The 23,210-nt window shown below is 42.5% G+C and overlaps 1 protein-coding gene across 1 annotated transcript; it reads left to right on the top strand.

Annotated features, from left to right (window-relative positions):
• Positions 1 to 9,417: 9,417 nt before the first annotated feature.
• Positions 9,418 to 21,396, top strand: EIF2B5 (eukaryotic translation initiation factor 2B subunit epsilon). Its single transcript, XM_081078394.1, has 16 exons — positions 9,418 to 9,710; positions 10,820 to 10,944; positions 11,752 to 11,937; positions 12,029 to 12,206; positions 12,296 to 12,376; positions 12,649 to 12,726; positions 12,995 to 13,307; positions 14,199 to 14,344; positions 14,566 to 14,707; positions 14,828 to 14,929; positions 15,111 to 15,218; positions 15,400 to 15,490; positions 15,774 to 15,897; positions 16,474 to 16,599; positions 17,025 to 17,135; positions 17,330 to 21,396. Exons 1-16 carry the CDS (start codon positions 9,513 to 9,515, stop codon positions 17,387 to 17,389), a joined length of 2,169 nt encoding a protein of 722 aa, XP_080934520.1. The 5' UTR covers positions 9,418 to 9,512; the 3' UTR covers positions 17,390 to 21,396.
• Positions 21,397 to 23,210: the final 1,814 nt, after the last annotated feature.

Here is a 23,210-nt window from a genome sequence, read left to right as displayed (position 1 = left end):
GCAGTCCCACCAACAGTGCACTAGGGTTCCCTTTTCTCCACATCCGCGCCAGCATTTGTTGTTTGTTGATTTATTGATAATAGCCATTTTGACTGGAGTGAGGTGGTATCTCATTGTGGTTTTTATTTGCATTTCTCTGATGGTTAGTGAGGTTGAGCATTTCTTCATATGTCTTCTTGCCTTCTGTATGTCCTTCTTAGAGAAATGTCTCCCCAAGTCCTCTGCCCATTTTTTAATTGGGTTGTTTGTTTTTTTGGAGTTGAGTTGAGTAAGTTTTTTATAGATTTGTGATATTAATCCCTTATCAGATATATCATTGGCAAATATCTTTTCCCATACAGTAGGATCCCTTTTTGTTTTATTGATGGTTTCCTTTGCTGTGAAAAAACTTTTTAGTTTGATGTAATCCCACATGTTTATTTTTTCTCTTACTTCGCTCGCGCGAGGGGATATATCAGTGAAAATCTTACTCCGGGTAATGTCCATGAAGTTTCTTCCTATATTTTCTTCTAGATATTTTATGGTTTCAGATCTTACATTTAAGTCTTTAAGCCATTTTGAATTTGTTTTTGTATATGGTGTAAGGAGGTGGTCCAGCTTCATTTTCTTGCATGTGTCCGTCCAGGTTTCCCAACACCACTTATTGAACAGACTATCTTTACCCCATCGTACATTCTTGCTTCCATTGTCGTAGATTAGATGGGCATATAGGCATGGATTTATGTCTGGACTCTCTATTCTGTTCCATTGATCTATGTATCTATTTTTATGCCAGTACCATGTTGTTTTGATTACTGTAGCCTTGTAGTATAGTTTGAAATCAGGTATCGTTATACCTCCCACTTTGTTCTTATTTCTCAAGATTGCTGAGGCTATCCGGGGTCTTTTATGGTCCCATATAAATTTTAGGATTATATGTTCTATTTCTGTGAAAAACGTCGTTGGTAGTTTGATAGGAATTGCGTTGAATATGTATATTGCCTTAGGCAGTATGGACATTTTAACTATATTAATTCTTCCTATCCATGAACATGGAATGTGTTTCCATCTATTTATGTCTTCTTTCATTTCTTTCTTCAGTGTTGTATAATTTTCTGAGTACAGATCCTTTACATCTTTGGTTAGATTTATTCCCAGATATTTTATAGTCTTTGGAGCAATTGTAAATGGAATTGTTTTTTTAATTTCTCCTTCTGCTATTTTATCATTGGTATATACAAATGCAACTGATTTCCGAATATTAATTTTATATCCTGCTACTTTACTAAATTCATCTATCAGTTCTAATAGTTTCTTGGTGGAGTCTTTAGGGTTCTCTATATATAGTATCATATCATCTGCATATAATGATAATTTTACTTCCTCCTTACCAATTTGGATGCCTTTTATTTCTTTCTCTTGTCTGATTGCTGTGGCTAGAACTTCCAGCACTATGTTGAATAGAAGTGGAGAAAGTGGGCAACCTTGTCTTGTTCCTGATCTTAGGGGGAATGGTTTTAGCTTTTCCCCATTGAGTATGATGTTAGCTGTGGGTTTGTCATATATGGCCTTTATTATGTTAAGATATGATCCCTCTATTCCCACTTTCTTAAGGGTTTTTATCATAAAAGGTTGCTGTATTTTATCAAATGCTTTTTCTGCATCTATTGATATGATCATGTGATTTTTATTTTTCATTTTGTTAATGTGGTGTATCACATTAATTGATTTGCGGATGTTAAACCATCCCTGCATACCAGGGATGAATCCCACTTGATCATGGTGTATGATCTTTTTAATGTATTGCTGAATTCTGTTTGCTAATAATTTGTTGAGAATTTTTGCATCTATGTTCATTAGAGATATCGGCCTGTAGTTTTCTTTCTTTGTGGTGTCTTTGTCTGCTTTTGGGATCAGGGTGATAGTGGCTTCGTAAAAAGTGTTTGGGAGTCTTCCTTCCTTCTGGATTTTTTGGAAGAGCTTGAGGAGAATAGGTGATAATTCTTTTTTGAACGTTTTGAAAAATTCACCTGTAAAGCCATCTGGTCCAGGGCTTTTGTTTGTTGGGAGATTATTGATTACTGATTCAATTTCCCTGGTGGTAATCAGACTGTTCAGGCTTTCTGTTTCTTCTTGAGTTAGCTTTGGAAGGTTGTGCGCCTCTAGAAAATTGTCCATTTCTTCAAGGTTGTCAAATTTGTTGGCATATAGTTGCTCATAGTAATTTCTTACAATTTTTTGTATTTCTGTGGTGTCTGTTGTCACTTCTCCTCTTTCATTTCTGATTTTATTAATTTGGGTCCTCTCTCTCCTTTTTTTAATGAGTCTGGCTAAAGGTTTGTCAATTTTGTTTATCTTCTCTAAGAACCAACTCTTGGATTCATTGATCTTTTGTATTGTTTTTCTGGTTTCTATTTCATTTATTTCTGCTCTGATCCTTATTATCTCCTTCCTTGTGCTCCCTTTGGGTTTATTTTGCTGTTCTTTTTCCAGATCCCTTAAGTGTGAAGATAAACTGTCAATTAGTGATGTTTCTTGTTTCTTTAGGTAGGCCTGCAGTGCTATGAACTTCCCTCTTAGGACTGCTTTCGCAGCATCCCATAGATTTTGGGTCGTCGTGTTCTCATTCTCATTTGTCTCAAGATATCTTTTGATTTCTTCTTTGATCTGCTGCTTGACCCATTCATTATTTAGCAACATGTTATTCAGCCTCCATGAATTGGTGTATCTTCCTGGTTTTTTTCCCCTGTAGTTCATTTCTAATTTCATAGCACTGTGGTCAGAGAAGACAATTGGTATGATTTCAATTTTCTTAAATTTATCGAGGCTTGTCTTGTGTCCTAACATATGATCTATTTTAGAAAATGTTCCATGAGCACTTGAGAAGAACGTGTATTCTGCAGCATTGGGGTGAAATGCTCTGAAAATATCAATTAAGTCCAACTGCTCCAAAGTATCATTTAAGGCTGTTGTTTCCATATTGATTTTCTGTCTGGAGGACCTGTCCCTTGTTGTCAGAGGTGTGTTGAAGTCCCCTACTATGATAGTGTTGCTGTTGATCTCTGTCTTTATGTCCATCAGTACCTGTTTTATATATTTAGGTGCTCCTATGTTAGGTGCATAGATGTTTACTAGGGTTATGTCCTCTTGTCGGATTGATCCCTTTATTATTATATAGTGCCCATCTTTGTCTTTTAATATTTTTTTCATTTTAAAGTCTATTTTGTCAGATATAAGTATTGCAACTCCAGCTTTTTTTTTGCTTCCATTTGCATGAAATATGTTACTCCAACCCTTCACTTTCAGCCTGTGTGTGTCTTTTGATCTGAAATGAGTCTCTTGTATACAGCATATACAAGGGTCTTGTTTCCTTATCCACTCAGCCACCCTATGTCTCTTGATTGGAGCATTTAATCCATTTACATTTAAAGTGATTATTGATAGGTACATAGTTATTGCCATTTTTAGATTTGTAGTAAATTGTTTTCATCTTTCTTCTATTTACAGAAGTCCTTTTAGTATTTCTTGCAATGCTGGCTTGGTTGTCATAAATTCTTTCAGTTTGTTCTTTTCTTCTTCCCTTAAGTTTTTGAGTGAAGTTTCTCTTGAAAAGTTCAAACATGGTTTGACTGAGCTATAGAGAAATTTTAAAGGATGTTTTTTCCCTCAATTCTCAGTCTAGAAAATAAAGAGGATTGTTATACCTCTGAAGATCAGATGTATCTTCAGAGGTAATATTCAAGATTCCAGGGGAAAAAAAGAATAAAAAACAGAATAGGAGAAAACTCAGACCTTTAGTTCTTCTGTGATTCCCCAGCAAACTAGGACATGAACAATAAAAACCTCAGCTATCCCATAGTATATTTAGAACCTTCCACTTGCAGAACAACTCCAGACCCAAAAGTAATTTAAAAAATAACACTCATGGCACTGAGTGATCACTAAACAAAAACTGAACCTAGCTAAGAAGCACGGAAAGCCCTAAGATTTATGTTATTTACATTCCAAGTGCCCTGATCAATCAGGTTGATGCATGCAATCACCAGATCTTTGACTCGTTAGCAATGCCTTAAAAAAAGCCACATCATGTATCAAGAGTGCTTTGAAGAGGACATATCTACATTATTGTGACATCTTTAAAGGAAAACCTGGAGAGGAAAAAAGTACCACTTATAAATTAGAAGAAAACAAAGGAGAAAAGCTTCATGTCATTGGCTTTGGCAAGATTTCTTGGATATGACACCAAAAGTACTGGCAACAAAAGAAAAAAATGAATAAGTAGGACTCATCAAAATTTAAAATTTTTGTGCATCAGACACTATTAACAGTAAAAAGGCAATCCACAGAGAGGGAAAAAATATTTAGAAATCATATATCTGGGATTGATATGAGATTAACATACAGAATATATGAAGAATGATTACAAATCAACACCCCCCCCAAAAAATTTTTTTAATAGGCAAAGGACTTGAGTAGACATTTCACCAGAGATGTTCTACAAATAGCCAATAAACATGAAAAGCAATAAAAAGATGCTCAACATCACTATTCATTAGAAAAATGCAAATAAAAACCACAATGAGATACCACTTCATGCCTATTAGGATGGCTACCATAAATTTTTTTTTAACATAATCAATGTTGGTGAGAATGCGGAGAAATTGGAGCACTTGAGCATTGTTGGTGGGAATGTAAAATGGTATAGCCACTGTGGAAAACGTATGGTGATTCCTCAAAAAATTAAACATAGATTACCATATGATCCAGCAATTCTACTTCTGGATATATACCGCAAATAAGTGAAATGAAGAACTCAAACAGATATTTATACAGCCATATTCATAATACTTTAAAGTAAGCCAAGTGCCTTTGACAGATAAATGGATAAGCAAAATGTGATGTATACATACTATAAAATATTATTTAGCCTTAAAAAGGAAGGAAATGCTGACATATAATACAACATGGATAAACCTTCAAGATATTATGCAAAGCGAAATAAATTAGTCACAAAAGAACAAATATTATACGATTCCACTTATATGAGGTTTCTAGAGTAGTCAGATTCATGGAGACATAGTAAGTAGAATGGTAGTTGCTAAGGCTGAGGAGAGAAGGGAATGGGGAATTACTGTTTAATCGGTACAGAGTTTCAGTTTTGCAACATGAAAGGAGTTCTATGGATGGATGGTGGTGATGACTGCACAACAATTTGAATGTACTTAATGTTACTAAACTGTACACTTAAAAATGGTTTAAACAGTAAATTTTATTTTATGCATATTTTACCACAATTAAAAATCAAAACCAAAAAAACATGAGCCTCAGCTAGGAAGAGCCTGAAATCACTTTTATTTATTTGTCTAAAGTTGGTCAGACTCTCACTTACTAACAATAACTAGTCATTCATTCAGCAAATATTTATTGAGCATCTGCCATGTGCCAGGTACTCCTCTAGATACCTGGGATACAGTAGTGAATAAAACAGACAGAAAACCTTGATTTTTCAGAAAGCTTACATTCTAGACTGATTGATATTCAAGACTCATTTTGAAACCTTAATGCTGATATACCTACAAAAAGAGCCAGAACTGACAGTTGACCAAAGAAATACAAATGGCCTTTTAACATATGAAAAGATGTCCAATCTCTGTCAAAACAAGAAAAATGTAAATTAACTCTACACTTTTCCTCCTATAGAGCAGAAAGTCCAAACTGTTGACAACACACTCTGTTAGTTAGGCTGTGGGGAAACAGGCTACATTGCTGGTGTAAAAGCAAAAATGGCACATTTTCCATAGAAAGCAATTAGATAACAACACCATGAGTAATTAAACCTCATCAGACTTCCCAGGGAATCCAACAGGATATCTCCTGCCATTGGAATTGTATCTGACTTGAACCACTCTACTTTAAGAAGGAATTCTAAGAAATAAGTATAAATATATAAAGATATTAGTAGGAGGATGCTTGTTGCAGTATAATTAGTGATAGCAAAAACTGCAAAAAAATCTGAATGTTTGTCAATTGAGAAATAGTTGGATAAATAATGGTATATTCATACTACAGAATGGAATCATTGGAAATAGCTAGGTTTGCCTACATTCCGCTATATATTAAATAAAAATCAAGTTGCAGTCAAAAATGCATCATCATAATAACAGCTAATATTTAAATTGTGTTGACAATGTGTCAAATGTGTTCTAAGGACTTTTCACATATTATCTAATTTAATCCTCATAACAACTTTATGAGGTTAGGTACCATTATTATCCCATTTCAAAGATGAGGAAATCCAGGCATAGAGAGAGTGAATAACCTGCCCAATGTTAAACAGCTAGTAAATAACTATAGCCTGGAATGGAACCCAGGCACTCTAGCTCTGGAGTACCAGCATATAATCATATAGTATACTGTCTCTAAACATAAGTCTATGTTTGTATATGTGTGAATATACATATGTGCATATATGTTTGAATATGTGTATATGGTGTGTGCATATTTAGGCACATAATATATCTATAACCCTAGATATATAAACTTAGGAGGAAAACAGAAAGAATACCTACCAAATTACTAATACGATTATAATTTTGGGTGTTGAGTAGAATGAGAAAAGTAGGGGAAGGGATTTTTATTTCTTTATGTAGTTTGTGTGTGATTATGTATTGATGGTTTTCAGTATCTTTCCAGTAAGATTTTCCCCCAATTTTTTTATTGTGGTAAAATATACATAACATAAAATTTACTATTTTAACCATTTTTAAGTGTACAGTTCAGTGACATTAAGTACATTCACATTGTCGTGCTACCATCAGCATCATCCATCCACATAACTCTTTCCATGTTGCAAAACTGAAACTCTATACCCATTAAATAATAACTCTCCATTTCATCCTCCCCTATCCCCTGGCAACCACTGTTCTGTCTACATAAATCATACCTCATATAAGCAGAATCAAACAATATTTGTCTTTTTGTGACTGGCTTGTTTCACGTAGCATAATATTCTCAAGTTACATTAGATAACATGCTAGCATTTTAGATAGCATTTAGATAAATGCTACATTTACGATGTAGCATTTGTCAGAATTTCCTTCCCTTTTAAGGCTGATTATATGCCATTGTATGTATACACCACATTTTGTTTATCCATTCATCTGTCTGTGGACACTTGGATTGTTTCTCCATGTTTTAGCTATTGTGAATAATGCTGCTTTGAACACGGGTGTATGAATATCTGTTTGAGTCCCTGCTTTCACTTATTTTGGGTATATACCCAGAAGTGGAATTGCTAGATCATATGATAATTACATGTTTAATGTGTTGAAGAACCACCATAGTTTTCCACAGTGCTTGTACCATTTTATATTCCCACCAACAATGCACAATCCACTTTCTCCACATTCTCACTAACACTTGGTATTTGTTGTTTTTTTATAGTAGGCGTTCTAATGAGTATGAAGTGATAATTTATTGTACTTTTGATTTGCAATTCCCTAATGACTGGTGATGTTGAGCATCTTTTCACGTGCTTATTAGCCATTTGTATGTCTTCTTTGGAGAAATGTCTATTCAAATCCTTTGCCCATTTCTTTAAAATTTATTGGGGTGACAATTGTTAGTGAAATTACATAGATTTCAGGTGTACAATTTTGTATTACATCATCTATAAATCCCATTGTGTGTTCACCACCCAGAAGCCCATTTTTTGTTGTTGTTGCTGTTTGTTAGTTGTGATGGTGGTTGTTCTTGAGTCAAGTAAGTTAAATATTAACAAAAAATATTAACAAGCTGAGAGAAAAAGATTCTCTCTGTAGTTCACTCTGAAACCCAACCACTAAAACCTTATCCAATCAGCTACCAGTCTACAGGATAAGACCTGGATTTACACTCATCAGTTTCCCAGGTATCACGAGTGTTTTAAAAATTTCTACAATCTGACCTACTTTCCACACTCCTCACCACCACCATCCTCACCCCTACACCACCCTTCCGTGCGTCGGGGGCTGGGGCAAAGCACCCTTTTTAATCACCCTATTTAATCACTCTTTTTTTCCTCTGCCTGTGGGTTTGCTTGCTCTGCAATGTACATTCATTTAATTGAAAACTTTTACTGAGTTGCCTTCTGCCTTTTCTTCTCCAGGCTAAATTTTCCAAAACCGTTAAGAAATGGTTTTCTCTCGGCGCTGTCATGAACTAATACAGGAAAGAAATGACAGACGCTTGGGGCCCACCAGGAGGGGGACTAAGTAATACTAGTCAAACCGCAACCCCCACGTAGTAACAACGTCAGCCTTTTGGAACTCCAAATCCCTAAGTGCAACGTGGGCATGGGTGGGAACAACGTTTGCTGAAACTTTGCAGATCAGCGGATCTGGAATTCAGACAGTTCTTGTGCAGAAAGTGCGCGTGCCTTGCCGGAAAGCTCCTTGATTACCAAATGTCGCCTACGATTTCTTCCCTAGCTTCCACCGCGTCCGCACGGTCCCGCACTTTCGCAAGCCTAGTTTTCTCCATGCAGCCACCGCCTCTTTCTCCAAATCGTGCTGCGCCGCTATAGATCTCGCCTCGGATCTTTGCGCTCACAATCTCTTCTGCTTGGAAAGCTCGACGCCTAACTCCAGTCGTATTCAACTTTATGATGTTCTTGGATCCGCCCCTATTTTCACTATGGTTGAGACAGATTAGGGTTTCAACAAATGCTGATAGGCTGAATGAATGAATGAATGAATGAATGAATGAATGAATGAATGAATTGAAGACGTCACGAAACAGTAATTTTTACCACTCACATAACTTGGCAGAAAGATTGTGGAACTATGAAGTCCCAGATCAGGTTCCAGTACCAGTCCTTGCACTTACTAGCTGCGTGATCCTCACCCCTTCAGAGTTCAAGAAATGTTTGTTAAACGAATGAATAAAATGTTCTCGCAGACACGTGTCACGAATTAAATGCGTGTCTCATCTCTGGCCACAAACAGCGCTCAAGAGAATTACTACTATTCGCCCCACGTGACCACGTTTTGTGTCTATGACGCCTGCGCGTTCCGAGGGAAGGGGGATTGTCTCACACGGTTCCAAGCTCTCCAAGGGGCCGGATCACATTAGGCGACTAGGATGACGGAGGACTATGTTTAACATGCTCTGGGAGGGGAAGACCACACATCCCGGACGCATTTGGCCCCTTCGCAGGGACAAGTCCCATCATCCCGCAAGAATCTCTTGCACAAAGGAAGGCCCAGTCCACTTGCAGATGCCGTCTGCGCTCCCTAGGATCCCACCCGCAGCGCTTCAACGGGTCGGGTTGGCCGCGGCCGCGCTCGGTGCCTGGCTCCACCCCGGCTCGGAATCGCTGAGATCTCGGGCAGGGCGGGCGCCGAGGCGAGACGCATGCGCACTCTTCTCTCCTGGTCTCCTCCCTCCCTCCCTCCCTTCGTGAGTCGTTCGCGTTGCGAGGACTGCGTCCTTTTTGTCCCCTGCTGCGTGCGGTGCCAGTTTCCGTGCGGAAGTGGCGGCCGTGTGAGAAGAAGATGGCGACCACTGTGGTGGCGCCGCCTGGTGCGGCGGCCAGTCGGGCCAACAAGCGCAGTGGCGGCGGGCCGGGAGCCGGCAGCGGCGGTGCGGGAGCCAAGGGCGCGGAGGAGGAGCCGCCGCCGCCCCTCCAAGCAGTCCTGGTGGCGGATAGCTTCAACCGCCGCTTCTTTCCCATCTCCAAGGACCGGCCTCGGGTGAGCGCCGTGCGCGGGGGCGGCCGGAGGGCCCCGAGCTGGGGGCTGGAGCGAGTCGTCTTTTCGACTGCCTAGTGATGCGTGCCCTGGGAGGACGTTTGTCCTCCCTCTTGCCCTAAATCGGGTTTATCTAGTTAGGAGGAAGGCGGAAAGACCGTCATCTAAAGCCCTGGTGACTGCCGGACCCGTGAGTGGCTGGCAGGTTTGGGCACGCCGGGGCTGCCTGCCTCAGGTTTGCGAGGCGTGCGGAGGGCCGAAGGCGGCTGCAACGCTGTGGGGAAGCCTTCACGCGGGGATTCAACGCCCCGAGAGGAGGCTGCGGAGAAAAAAGAGATCCTTGGGGGAAAGGACGGACTATCACCCTCTTTTACCTCCCAAACGGAGGTCATATGCCTAAAAAAAGAGCAGACCGGTCTGATCCCAGAGTAACAGCTGTTTGGGATCTTGTACGGTGTGCCTTTTTTTTTGTTAAGACAGCCAGTGCCATCTGTCTAAAGGAGGACAGAACAGGTTTAGGGGCTGGTTGCCAGCAGCCCCTGCCTGTATTGTTGTCTAGACACTGGGAAATGGGACTCAGCTGGTCCTGAGGATTGCTTGGTTATTCAGCCGTCCCTGGTTTAAAGAGGGGGAGACGGCATTCAGATCAGGGAAAAGCCTCTTGAGTTCCTCACGCCCCTCAAAAAGCCTAGTTGCTGTTCATTTTGTACAAGTGATTGGGGGCTTGCTAGCCCCTGACTGTTAGAAAGGAATCAAGGAAGGAAATTTTAGGGGGGAAAGGCCTTAGCAGTGCTCCAGTTTCTGGAGATAGGATGTCCAGTAGTCTCCTTTGCCAGCAGTGGTCTCCTATTCTATAGAAGCTGGGTGACGCTAAGCAAGTAGGTTCCATGCTTACTATATCCAAATTGCAACACCTTAGGCTCTAATGCTTAGAGCCGTGAACATTAAAGGCAGAAGCCTGATTACTTTTAAATTGGAAAGATAAAGCTATAGCATTTGGAAACACTGATACAGGAGTGAAAATTGTGGTTGTAGTCGGGGAATGAATGGTACACAGAGTCCCCACGGATTCAAGACTTCACCTTTTTTTTTTTTCATCTCCTACCCTCCAGGTCCTCTTGCCTCTGGCCAACGTGGCGCTAATTGACTACACTCTGGAATTTCTGACAGCCACAGGTGTACAGGAAACCTTTGTCTTTTGCTGCTGGAAGGCTGCTCAAATCAAGGAACATTTACTGTAAGGCCCTGCAACCTTTCCTGCCATATTTCATCATTTTTTTGGTTAGGATGGATGTAACTAAAAGGGAAATTGTGAGGGAGGGAAATGTGTCTGTTTAGATCCCATCATAAGGTCTAAGGGTATTCTCTTCACTTATCAGGAAGCAGCTGAAGCTATGATAAAAATTAAAAAATAACATTTGACTCTCACTTATAAAGTTTGTTCCCAGTGGTTTTTGCTTTTGATGTAATGGTTCTAATACAGAAGTTATAAGAGTAATATTTTTGTTTTTCCACTGAGCTTCTAAATATTGAGCTCTTCCTCGTCTTTGTCTTCCCAGTGCCAAACACATAGTAAGCACTTAATAAATGTTTGGTGAAATCTTCTTGAAAAAGAGTGAATCTCAGGAATTATAGAAGTTTAGCAAATAAAGACTAGGATATTAGCATGATCTCCATGAGACAGTTTCTAAATTTGATCTGGACTTTGGAAGGAGAAAAGTGACTGTGAGAAGTGTGTTCTCAGGATACTTTGAATACCCTAAGTCTCAGCTGGATTTTGAGTTCAAATCCATGTTTGAGGACAGGGGTCATATGGAAAGGAAATAACCATGTTTCTCTAACTCATAAAACAAGACTGGTGACACAGGATGCTGAAATCATTAATTACAGTTTATAAATCTCTTTGAAGTTGAGGACGCTGGCAGGAACCCAAAAAAGCCATAGAGAAGAAGTGTGAATGTTGAATGGGGGAGAAAAACAGGGAAGCTCTATGTGATCTCCATGCTCGATTCGCTCGCTCATTCCCCTTACCCCCTTCCTCTAGGAAATCTAAGTGGTGCCGCCCTACATCCCTCAACGTGGTTCGAATCATTACATCAGAGCTGTATCGATCCCTGGGAGACGTTCTCCGTGACGTCGATGCCAAGGCCTTGGTGCGCTCCGACTTCTTGCTGGTGTATGGGGACATCATCTCCAACATCAATATTACCAGAGCCCTAGAGGAACACAGGTCAGGATGGGAAAATGGTCGGGACAACAGTTGGTGACCAGAAGAACCCCAAGACTGCTTTTTTGCAGCTCTCTCCCTCTATCCTTCATAGGTTGAGGAGAAAGCTAGAAAAAAATGTATCTGTGATGACAATGATCTTCAAGGAGTCATCCCCCAGCCACCCAACTCGTTGCCATGAGGACAACGTGGTCGTGGCTGTGGATAGTGCCACAAACCGGGTTCTCCATTTCCAGAAGACCCAAGGCCTCCGACGTTTTTCTTTTCCTCTGGTGTGTGGGTATCTAGGTTCCTTGAGGTGGGAAAGGGACAGGCTTCAGCAAGAGAGATGTGTTAAAGTCCTTGTAACTTCTCCCCACAGAGCTTGTTCCAGGGCGGTGGAGATGCAGTGGAGATTCGCTATGATTTACTGGATTGTCATATCAGCATCTGCTCTCCTCAGGTGACTTCTTCAGGACTAGGGCTGTACATCCAAAGAGTAGAACTCTGAGGGTGTGTGATCGCCCCCTTAGAAGGCCAGGATGTATTTCTTCTCCCTCTTTCTCGTATCTGTTCTGACACAAATAGGTGTTGTCATCTCGACCCCAATATTGGGAGCCTCCTGGGGATTTTGGCCAATGTCCCCCTATCATAGGATCTGATAGGTCTCTGGGGGCTTATCTTTGCGTCCAGAGAATAGCACTTAACTCGGCCCCACCCAACTTCCCCCCATAGGTGGCTCAACTCTTTACAGACAACTTTGATTACCAAACTCGGGATGACTTTGTGCGAGGCCTGCTAGTGAATGAGGAGGTAAGAAAAGGCTCCCACTGCCTCTGTAAAAGAGGGCTAGGATTTTAGCTCATGCAGATAACTTGTCCCCTTTTGTGTTTTATTGAACCTTAGGAGGGAGGCAAATAGCTGGGGTTGGGGTGAAGCAGTACACAAAGAAGGGTCTGAGGCCATTTGGCTGTGACATTGAGAGCAGAGGGGAACTTAAGAAGGTTAGAAAAGTGTTCTGCCTGTGGACTCTTCCTCTCTTGCTTGCTTAGGTGACCTCCCTTTCCTTGTCTTCATTCAGATCCTAGGGAACCAGATCCACATGCACGTGACAACTCGGGAATATGGCGCCCGGGTCTCCAACCTGCACATGTATGCAGCTGTCTGCGCCGATGTCATCCGCCGATGGGTCTATCCTCTCACTCCAGAGGCAAACTTCACTGACAGCATGAGCCAGAAATGCACTCACTCCCGGCACAACATCTACCGAGGGTCTGAGGTCAGCCTGAGCCATGGCAGCGTCCTGGAGGAAAATGTGCTCCTGGGCTCTGGCACCGTCATTGGCAGCAATTGCTCCATCACCAATAGTGTCATTGGCCCTGGCTGTCACATTGGTGAGCATAGGTGGGGAAGTCAAGAACCTGGGGAGGCCCCATGTCTCCAGAAAGGATACAGAGGGATGGTCCCTGAGAATTAGGAATTAGAGTGGCTGCCTTAATAAAGGAGGGAACAGGGATGTAAAAATAGTGCTGCTTTAATGTGTGGTCTGGGAGCCTCTTATTGGGTGACTCTTCACATTCCAGGGTACCCTATATTCACATTTAGGACCAAGTGGATAATTAACATGCAGTAATAACATCTGTTTAGTGCATTACAGTTTACAAAGGGCTTTTGCATAGATTATTTCATTTAATCCTCACAAACACCTTGTGAGGTAGGTATAATTTATCCCCAGATAAGCAAACTGGCTCAAAGAGATTGTCTCGCCCAAGATCATAGCTAATAAGAGGCAGTGCTGGGACTTGAGTCCGAGTATTCTGATTGTGAAGTCCAATATTCTTGTTACTCTACCATAAATGCCTGGCTAGCTTCTTGGTAACTCACTTTGGTTGTAGGAATAGGATGCTTCTAACGGAACTGCCCCTTTATAAGAACAAGATTCTAATTCTAAAATATACAAAAAGAGGTGGAATAATTTGCTTAAATATGGACGTGATTCTAATAAGGCTCTTGAGTTCAAGGGATCCCTAGAAACCTTGAAGGTTCTTAAGTCCTGTATGTAGTGTGTAATTGTTGTAAACCTAGTGGAGGTGGTCAGGCTGAGCAATGTTCTGTCTTCAGGCCTGGGCTTAGAGGGGGAAGAGGGTGTTTCTGGTTAGCTGGAGGATGGAGTATTCAAGCTTGGTGGGAGCTGTGCTGGTATCAGTCAGCCATGTCTTCCAGGAATGGCCCTGGTCTGGAGTTGGAGCCCTGAGTGACCAGGAGTCCTTCCTGTCCTGAGCTAGGTGATAACGTGGTGCTGGACCAGGCCTACCTGTGGCAGGGTGTTCGAGTAGCTGCTGGAGCACAGATCCATCAGTCTCTGCTTTGTGACAATGCCGAGGTCAAGGAACATGTTACACTGAAGCCACGCTGTGTCCTCACTTCCCAGGTGAGACCTGCTGCATACTGTGCCCCAAACTGAGTGGTGGTCATGCTGCGCCAGAAGGAGCCCATACCCACCTATAATCAAGTCTGAACTGAGAGTCCAAATTCAATGGTTGCATTTGTCTTCTACTTGGCTTAGTAATAAAACTCACTCTCATTGTCAGGATGTACTTTTCCCCAACACACTAATGGATCTCTGCCACCCACTACTTTTTTCTCCCCTAGGTGGTAGTGGGCCCAGACATCACACTGCCTGAGGGCTCGGTGATCTCTTTGCACCCTCCAGATGCAGAGCAAGATGAGGATGACAGCCAGTTCAGTGACGATTCTGGGGCGGACCAAGAAAAGGAGAAAGTGAAGCTGAAAGGTGTGAGGCTCAGCAGGTGTGGGGCATCGGTGTGTGTCTCTGCCCCATAGAAAAACCATCATTTCCTCCTGGAGAGATTGGTGCTCCCACGGCCTTTGCTAAAGATCAGTGCCTTTCCAGGTTACAATCCCTCAGAGGTCGGAGTTGCAGGCCAGGGCTACCTCTGGAAAGCTGCAGACCTGAGCATGGAGGAAGAGGAGGAACTACGGCAGAATCTGTGGGGTGAGCTAGGCCTTATTCCTGCCACCCCCTGTCTAAATCAGAATATTTTGAAGGCGAGTGAACACTTCAGAATCCGACTAATTGTTCATTGCTTTATTCATGCAGACAAGGCAGATAAATGGCTCTCTGTCAGTGGCTCTTTCCTAATTTTTCTTTTTTCTCACCCTATGTGGCTTCTCAGGACTCACAATCAACATGGAAGAAGAAAGTGAAACTGAAAGTGAGCGAAGTATGGATTCTGAGGAGCTTGACAGCCGGGCAGGCTCCCCACAGATGGATGACGTCAAAGGTGAGTGGCCAGGGGACCAGTGTCCTAGGACAGAAAAGGAAAACTTCCAGTTTATTATCTCGATCCACTAGCCAAAGACTTGTGTTTCTCCCAGGAGGGTTTGGCATAAAGTCAGACGAAGATGACTTAATGCATTTTGGAGTGATGTTGGCCCTCGAACTTATTCTTGCTCTGATTTTAGTGTTCCAGAACGAAGTCCTGGGAACACTGCAGCGGGGCATGGAGGAGAACATTTCTTGTGACAATCTAGTCCTAGAAATCAACTCTCTCAAGTAAGAGCATCCCCTCCCTATTTTCTTCCCCGGGGATAATCCTAGGCAGGTAGAGGTTCTCCTGTTTCTTCCCCAAATAGGAACCTGTTTCCTTGACATCCCAAATAGACAAGGCCAGCAACATTTAGGTTCTAGTCTCAGCGTAGACTTCCTCCTTCTAAAACTGTCCCGTTCCATGTTGTTCCATCTGACTTCCTGTCGCCCAATGTCCTGCCACAATCGAGTCATACAGCATGCTGGGAGGACCAGTGAAGGCCCTGGTGTCACCACAGTCTCCCCACAGGTACGCCTACAACATAAGCCTGAAGGAGGTGATGCAGGTGCTGAGTCACGTGGTCCTGGAGTTCCCGCTGCAACAAATGGATTCCCGGCTCGACCCAAACCGCTACTGTGCTCTGCTGCTTCCCGTGAGCAATGACTGGGGCTACATACAAGGGGTTGGGTGGAGTCCTTGCTGTGCTTGACTTTAAAAGAAATCAGGAGTAGAAGGTCTTGCTGTGGGATATTGTGTTACTTGTGATTGGTTCCTTTCTCCTCACCTCTGGAAGCAGATTGGATTCTAGAACGGCCTTGGCTGGTCCAGTGGAGTCAAGTTAGGGTCAATCCTGAGTGGCCTTTGAGACTCCAGGATTCAGACCAGACCAGACCCCAAAGGTATACCCAGAATAGACCTAGACTTTTGGACTCTCTGTAAATGATTTACATGATTGAATGAGATCAGCCATTAGGCTGGAAATAGATATTTTGAGGCAGCCTGCATATCTGAACCCCTTTCACCCTCCCTAGGAACCTCTTATTTTTCCCCAACCCTGACTGCTAGCAGCTCCCAAGTCCTTCTGACATGATTCCACAAAGCCTGGATCATCTCCCTCTTGTCTTCCCATATCATGAAAGACCCATGTTATCAATATTGATTTTCTTTGCTGTTCAGGTAGGTACATGCTCAGGAATATATTGCAGCTCCCTTCTCCTTTCTTCCATAGCTGCTCAAGACCTGGAGCCCTGTTTTTAGGAACTACATAAAGCGTGCAGCTGATCATTTGGAAGCATTGGCAGCCATTGAGGACTTCTTCCTAGAGCATCAAGCTCTTGGTACTTCCATGGCCAAGGTGAATACCTCCACAAAGCTTCGTGGTCCTGCATTTGCTTTGAAACAGACCTTGGTGACCTCCATGGAGACACAGAACAGAGGCTGACATGAATCCAGGATGGAGTGGATTCATGGGGAATCCAGGATGGTCTGGATTAACAGCACCATCCACCCCTAGTATTGTGCTCTTTGCTTGGAGCCAGGCCAGGAAGGTAGCCATTTGGAGTTGCCCTGGGAGTCTGCAAAGCACGACCCAGCAATAGTTTCAGAAGTTATGCCTGTTCCAGAGTGAACAGCTTACTCTTGTCTGTTTTGAAGGAAGCTGCTTAGTGTATAGAAGGAAGCGAAGGACCTGGTAGAAAGAGGTGCTAAGATCTTTCCTTCTCGTCCTCTGTTATCAATTATGTCTTGCTGGACTCTAAGATCTCTGCTGGCCTTCTGCAGGTACTGATGGCTTTCTACCAGCTGGAGATCTTGGCTGAAGAGACAATCCTGAGTTGGTACAGCCAAAGGGATACAACTGACAAGGGCCGGCAGTTGCGGAAGAACCAACAGGTGAGTCCTGCTGCCCACTGGATTATGGGCATAAACAGGTATCACCACAGTGGGTGTCTGGTTCCCTGACCCTTGGCCCCAGACTGCAGGGTAGTTGGTCCCTGGGACTCTGGTTGTTCGAGCTGTTTGTCCACTAAGGAGACAGGAGGCTATGTGCCCCTCCTTCAGTAGCTCTCCACTATGCTTCCTTACAGCTGCAGAGGTTCATCCAGTGGCTAAAAGAGGCAGAAGAGGAGTCATCTGAAGATGACTGAAGTCGCACTGCCTCTTCCTGTGGGTGTGGTTGATTGCTGTCCTGGCTTCTGGGCCAGACAAATGAGAGGCTAGTTGCAGATGAGTGACCACCATCCTGGCCGACATTTAAAGGAGCAGAGGCTGGAACTACAGTATTCTTCCCACCGCCAGCAACCATGTGCCTCGCATCCTGACTGGGGAGTTGGGATGAGGGAAGCTGGGCTGGAACAAAGCTCTGCCTAAGGACAATCTAGGCAGGCCCTGCAGTTAGAGGAAGCCCAGTGCCACAGCTTTGTGCTCTGGCTTTCCCTTGGGGAACAGCAGAGAGCAGCTGGCCCTCTCTGCTGCTTGTACTTGTTAATATTAAAAAAGAGAGAGGGGGTGTGTTTGGTTTCTCTACAACTCTGAATGAGCAGCCGGTGAAGTAGGTGACGGAAGAGTTCTGACAGGACAGCTGTTCTTAACACCTGGGGGAGAGGGAGAAGAGGAGTGTTATGGCCACTAGGTGGCACTGTGATGCCTTGCTAATTGACCATTGCCATGGCTCATGGGTAATGGAGATGCCTGAGCCTGTTTGCACAGAGCATCCTAGACCTAGACAGACACTCTTCTGCCAGAGAGTGATGATGCCAAGCATATGTAAAGTCTGATAACCACCTGTCAATCCCTCATGCTTTGTCCCATTGATCTAGTACTAGTCCTCTCAGGGAAGCTGGGCTACTCTTCATCTTTGTCTTGTTTTTCCCCCTTTCTTCCGCCTTCCCCTCCCAGCACTCTGGTTCAAGCCGTTGTTTCTCAGTCTAGTGTAGGACACAGCCATGCTGGTATTATGAGCCGTGTGCTCCCGCCGGCTGCTGGCCCTCACACTGGCTGGGGGCCACTCATGGCAGCACCCAGCAGCCCAGCTCCGGGGAGAGCTATTGTTCACCATGTTAGCTGTAGAGGGCGCAACTCACTGGCCCATGTGGGAATTGAACTGGGGACCTGGGCGTTAAGAGCATGGGGTTCCAACCGCCTGAGCCACCCAGCTGGCCCTCTACTCTTCATCTTAGAGATAAGGAAATTTGCTCAAGGTCTCATGATTCTTGAGGATTTGAGCCTCATAATCCAGAGTTCTTCCTGCTTCTGTAGAGTCAGTGTCACAGTGAAGGGAAATTGCCCCCAGAGGCAAATATAACCCCAAGCCAGCAACGGATATCCTAAAAACAGGAAGATCCTACAAAATGGACTTTTCCCTAATATTGAGAGTGTAATGTATGACAAGCATTTTGCTAAAAACTTTTCCTATGTTATTTTAGTTAACCTTCACTTCAATCCTTTGAAGTAGGCTTTATCCCCATTTTCAGATGAGGAGCCTAAAGGTCAGAGAGGTCCCATAACTGGTAATTGATAGAACCAGGATGTGTGATTGGACTCTAGAGCTGGAGTTTATCATTGATCACTGCTTATCATTGTCTCCTTCAACCTCAACCATATGATCTTCTGGCTCATCTTTGAGCTCTGTTGCCTTCTTATAACCCTTGCTCTATTGACACTTAAACTGTGGCAAATGTTACTGGTAACAAATGGCCCTCCTGGACATCACAGATAAAATGGTTGCCTGCCTTCATTTCAGTCGGGTGGAAAGGAATAAGCTGAGGAAGAGGACACTGAACTACACCCAGGTGTAAAGGAGCATTACTGAATATTTCCGAAGAGAAAACCAGGCTGGCCAGGATTTGGCCTTTTTACTTTTCTTAGTAAATCTCAGTTTCTGCTTTGTCAGATATAGGATGTAGTGCCTAGAGAGCATGTGGAGTTTATGGTATGGACCTAATAGGGGCAGTTAAAACAACTGTAGGGCACCTCTGATTTGTACCTGATGAGTAGGAGAGATCAGAGTAGCCTATAGAACTTTTTTAGGAGGAAGAGAATCCTTTCAGTTGTGGTGACTAGGGAAAGCTTACAGGACTGATGCTTGAGTGACCCAAAACAGAAAGGGTAGAAGGAAACATTAAAAGCAAAGCAAAGGATTTCCATTTAAATGTGGCAAATTAAACATGGGGTTTTTTTACTCCCTCCAAAACCCCATTCATAAGCCACTAAAGGATACTTTTAAAAGGCATGTGACTCGATAAGGAAAACTAGGTGATGACGATGAGAGAGGTAACATTCTGGAAAATGAAAAATGGAAGAGTTGACTTAGCAGAAGGAAATGGATTCTACCTACTGAGGTGGCTATTAACAAGCAAAGCGACATGCCCTTCTGAACCCAGAAGAGGCTCAGCAGGAGAGGGTAAAGACTGGGTCTGAGAGTAGGCATCGAGTGGAGGGGAGTCAGACCTGTATAAGAAACCCCCCCACCCCCACCTTATATGATCCAGCACTACCCCTACTTCTCCTCCACAAGAAATGGGAGATTTAGCCTTCGGAGAAACTGGGGAGGAAGTTATCAAAGAAATAACAAAGGTTTCCTAAACCCAAAGATCATGAGTTTCCAGACTGACAGAGCCCATGAGTGCCCGGCATAATGAATGATATTCAGAACCTCAGGGAAAACGTAAATTATTAGAGCTTCTAGACTCAACAACAGACATGATGGGGGTGGGGGTGAGGAGCTAGGTTGAAAATGAAGGATTAAGTGGAAGTATATGAATGCTAGGGCTCTAAATATCAGCACACACTGATTTATATCCCCAGGCGAAAGCAAACAACTACAGAAAAAGCCTACAAATAAACATTTTTCATTTCCTCGAAAAAAGCTATCTTTCCCCCACTTGATCACCCTCCAATAAACTTGTTAGATAATAAGCCTTGTACATGAACAGCTCCCAGTCAGCTTTCCAGTATCTTAAATGTGAATAGACTGCCAAGGGCCGTCAAATATTTGAGGAAACTGACAAGACGGAGCTTTTTGAAAACTTGGTGCAGCCTGGGGGGAAAGCTATTTTCAAAATTCAAAGAGCAAAAATACTGTGTCTATAAAGAAAGTGTTATAAAAAGGAAGAATTGGAGAACAAAAAAAGTTATTAGAAATTAAAAATAAATGAATTGTTTCCTTCTGCTGAGAACTGGAGGACCAGAGAACCAAAAAGGAAGGATTGTATACGGAAGGAGACTATCCATCCTTATACACTTCTTGAATTTTCAATTGTGAATATTTTACCTATCCAATTGGATAGGGGAAAGGCTGGAAATAATATTAAGGAAATCTTACAAAAAGGTGAAATCATTTTAAAATAGGAATGGATGATAAAGGAGAAAATAAAATTAAGGATCACTCCTGAAGATCCAACATCTAACAGTTGCAGGAGCAATGGGGGAAATGGTAGTCATGTTATTAAATGATTCAAGAAGATATGGTTGCCTTTCTAGATGGAAAGGGTGCCTAGCACAGTGAATCAGCACCAAGTCATATCACCATGAAGTTTCAGAAACCAAGGATAAAGAGAACTTCCTAAAGACTTCCAGAGAATTCAAAACAAATCATGTGCAAAGGCTTAGGATAATAAAGAGACGTAACTGACCACTTAATAGCAACACTGGAAGCTAGAAAACAGTGGAGTGATGCCTTCAAAATTCTGAAGATAAATTACTTTTAACTCAATCAGTTTCAGATTTGCAAGTTCTCAAAAATTTTATTTCCCATGCTTTCAAGGGAAGCTACCAAGAATGTGCTTTCCTAAAGCAAAGGAATAAAGTATCTAGGAAATGAGGATCCAACATGTAGAAGTAAAGGGAATTTTAAGTATGATACAGAGAAGTCCTGGGATGGCTGCTGTGCACAAGCCACGATAGTCAACAGTGCAGATCAGAGTGACAAAATGGAAGGCTCCTGGGAAGAAAATGGATGGATTATCTAACATACAGACATACCTCATTTTATTGAGCTTCACTTTATTGCATTTCAAGATCATTCTGGGTTTGTTTTTTTGTTTACAAATTGAAGGTTTGTGGCAACCCTGCCTCAAGCAAGTCTACTGGTGCCATTTTTTTCAACAGGATTAGATAATGGTTAGCACTTTTTAGCAATAAAGTATGTTTTGATTAAGGTATGTACATTGTTTTTTTAAGACATAATGCTATTGCACACTTAACAGACTACAGTATAATATAAATATATCTTTTTTATGCACTGGGAAACTCAAAAATTTGTGTGACTATTGCGATATTTGCTTTATGGTGGTCTGGAACCAAACCCGCAATATCTCTGACATATGTCTGCATTTGACTGAGTTAGCAAAATATGTATTGAGAAACTATTAGATTATGTGCAAAGAATAGGTAGGTACACTATATTACATAAAAAACAAAGCAAACGAAAAGGCAAGGCAATGGTTAATGACAAGAGAAACAAGTTGTAAAGGAAGCATTTACTCATAGTCAAAATGTCAATACTAAGTACTATATTGACTTTAAAAAAGTGGGATTTTACTATTTTAAGAGGTTAGGGGGAGGTGGAAGAAAAAGAAATCCATCAGTCCAGATTGGAAATCAATAAGTGATGTCTAGAATGCATAATTCAAGAGATAGTATAAGCTAAAAAAGTATACTGGGGTGGGGAGGGAAATGGGACAGAGGACTTCTGTTAAAAACTTTCTTAATACTATTTGACTATGCACACATACTGCTTTGGTAAAAATTTAAAGGGTATGAAATGAAAACATACATGTGTGCAGGGGCTAGCAAATAGTTTAATTTGCTGGTCAAATTTTTAGATAGGACATAATGAAATAAGGCTGGAAAGGTAGGTAGAGGTTAGATTATGGAAGGCTTTGGATATCATGATCAGGATATTTGGAAAGCATTAGGGAATGTGAAGAGGTTTCTGAGCAGAAGAGGTATCTGAAGAGGTACTTACTGTTGAAATGCTAATTTGGCAACTGTACAAAATGGAGTGGGAGGAGCTCACACGTTGCTGTGTGGACCTATGTAAGATGGTCCCAGTCTACCTTCCCAGCCTCATCTAACAATATCCCTGGAGTTACAACAGCCTTCTGGTTCCTCAAATCTGGCAAGTTTATTTCTGCCTTGAGCCTTTAGACTTGTTTGTGCCCTCAGCCTGGAATGCTCTTCCCCCAGGCCAGACCTTATAGCTGCTTTCTCATTAGTTCTAGGACTTAGCTCAAATAGGAAGAGGCCTTCTCTGACCACCCATAATTCTCTTTCCCCTGTTACTATCACATCACTCTATTTTAAGTTTTTCATAGCACTTGTCACTCTGAAGTTATTTATTTACAAGCCTCTTTCCAAATAAGTAAAGGTCCGGGGCAGCATTACTGTCTTGTATTTGCTGTAGCTCATGCAGTATGCCTCGTACATAGTAGGCACTCAATATTTATTAAACAAATTTAAAGCTAAGGGGTAAGGAGATCTGTTAGAAATGATTATACCTACTTCTGGTTTGAGACTTACTGTCCCAGTAATGCACCCACCGTCATTCTTGCACTCATTCTGCGTTCAATCCATTTATTAAACCACCACTACGTTGCACCTAGGTACTGAGGTTATACGAAGGAATCAGCACTCGATCCTGTTGTGTCCTCAAGGAGCTCAATTTGGTAGACTCAATGATGGCAACTTATGCTTATTAACAGACCCTAAAGGGCCATGTCAAGATCACTTTCCCCAGTGGTACTTGGTCAGAACCCCCATCCACCTACCTCTGGGGACCAAAGAGACCCCTGCATCACACCCCTTCCCAGCTGCGAGGAGCAACCGATCACGTTGGGTCCAAAGCCTGGGCTTTGAAGAGTCCAGGAACGCAATCATCCTGATGAGATCAATCCTTCCATCTCTGGAGCCCTGGGCGACCGCTGCCACGCTCTCGCCGGCCAGGGACCAGAGCGCAGGAGTCCAAGC

The sequence above is a fragment of the Rhinolophus hipposideros genome (assembly GCF_964194185.1).
Source record: "Rhinolophus hipposideros genome assembly, chromosome: 2".
NCBI classification, from domain to species: Eukaryota; Metazoa; Chordata; class Mammalia; order Chiroptera; family Rhinolophidae; genus Rhinolophus; species Rhinolophus hipposideros.
This window is presented reverse-complemented; position numbering and strand designations above follow the sequence as displayed.

Bases quoted from the DNA above. Each gene is read 5' to 3' on its own strand.
- EIF2B5 (XM_081078394.1), top strand. From the start codon at position 9,513: ATGGCGACCACTGTGGTGGCGCCGCCTGGTGCGGCGGCCAGTCGGGCC. The intron at 9,711-10,819 runs GTGAGCGCCGTG...CCTACCCTCCAG, and splicing joins TCTCCAAGGACCGGCCTCGG to GTCCTCTTGCCTCTGGCCAA. The intron at 14,345-14,565 runs GTGAGACCTGCT...TTTCTCCCCTAG, and splicing joins GCTGTGTCCTCACTTCCCAG to GTGGTAGTGGGCCCAGACAT.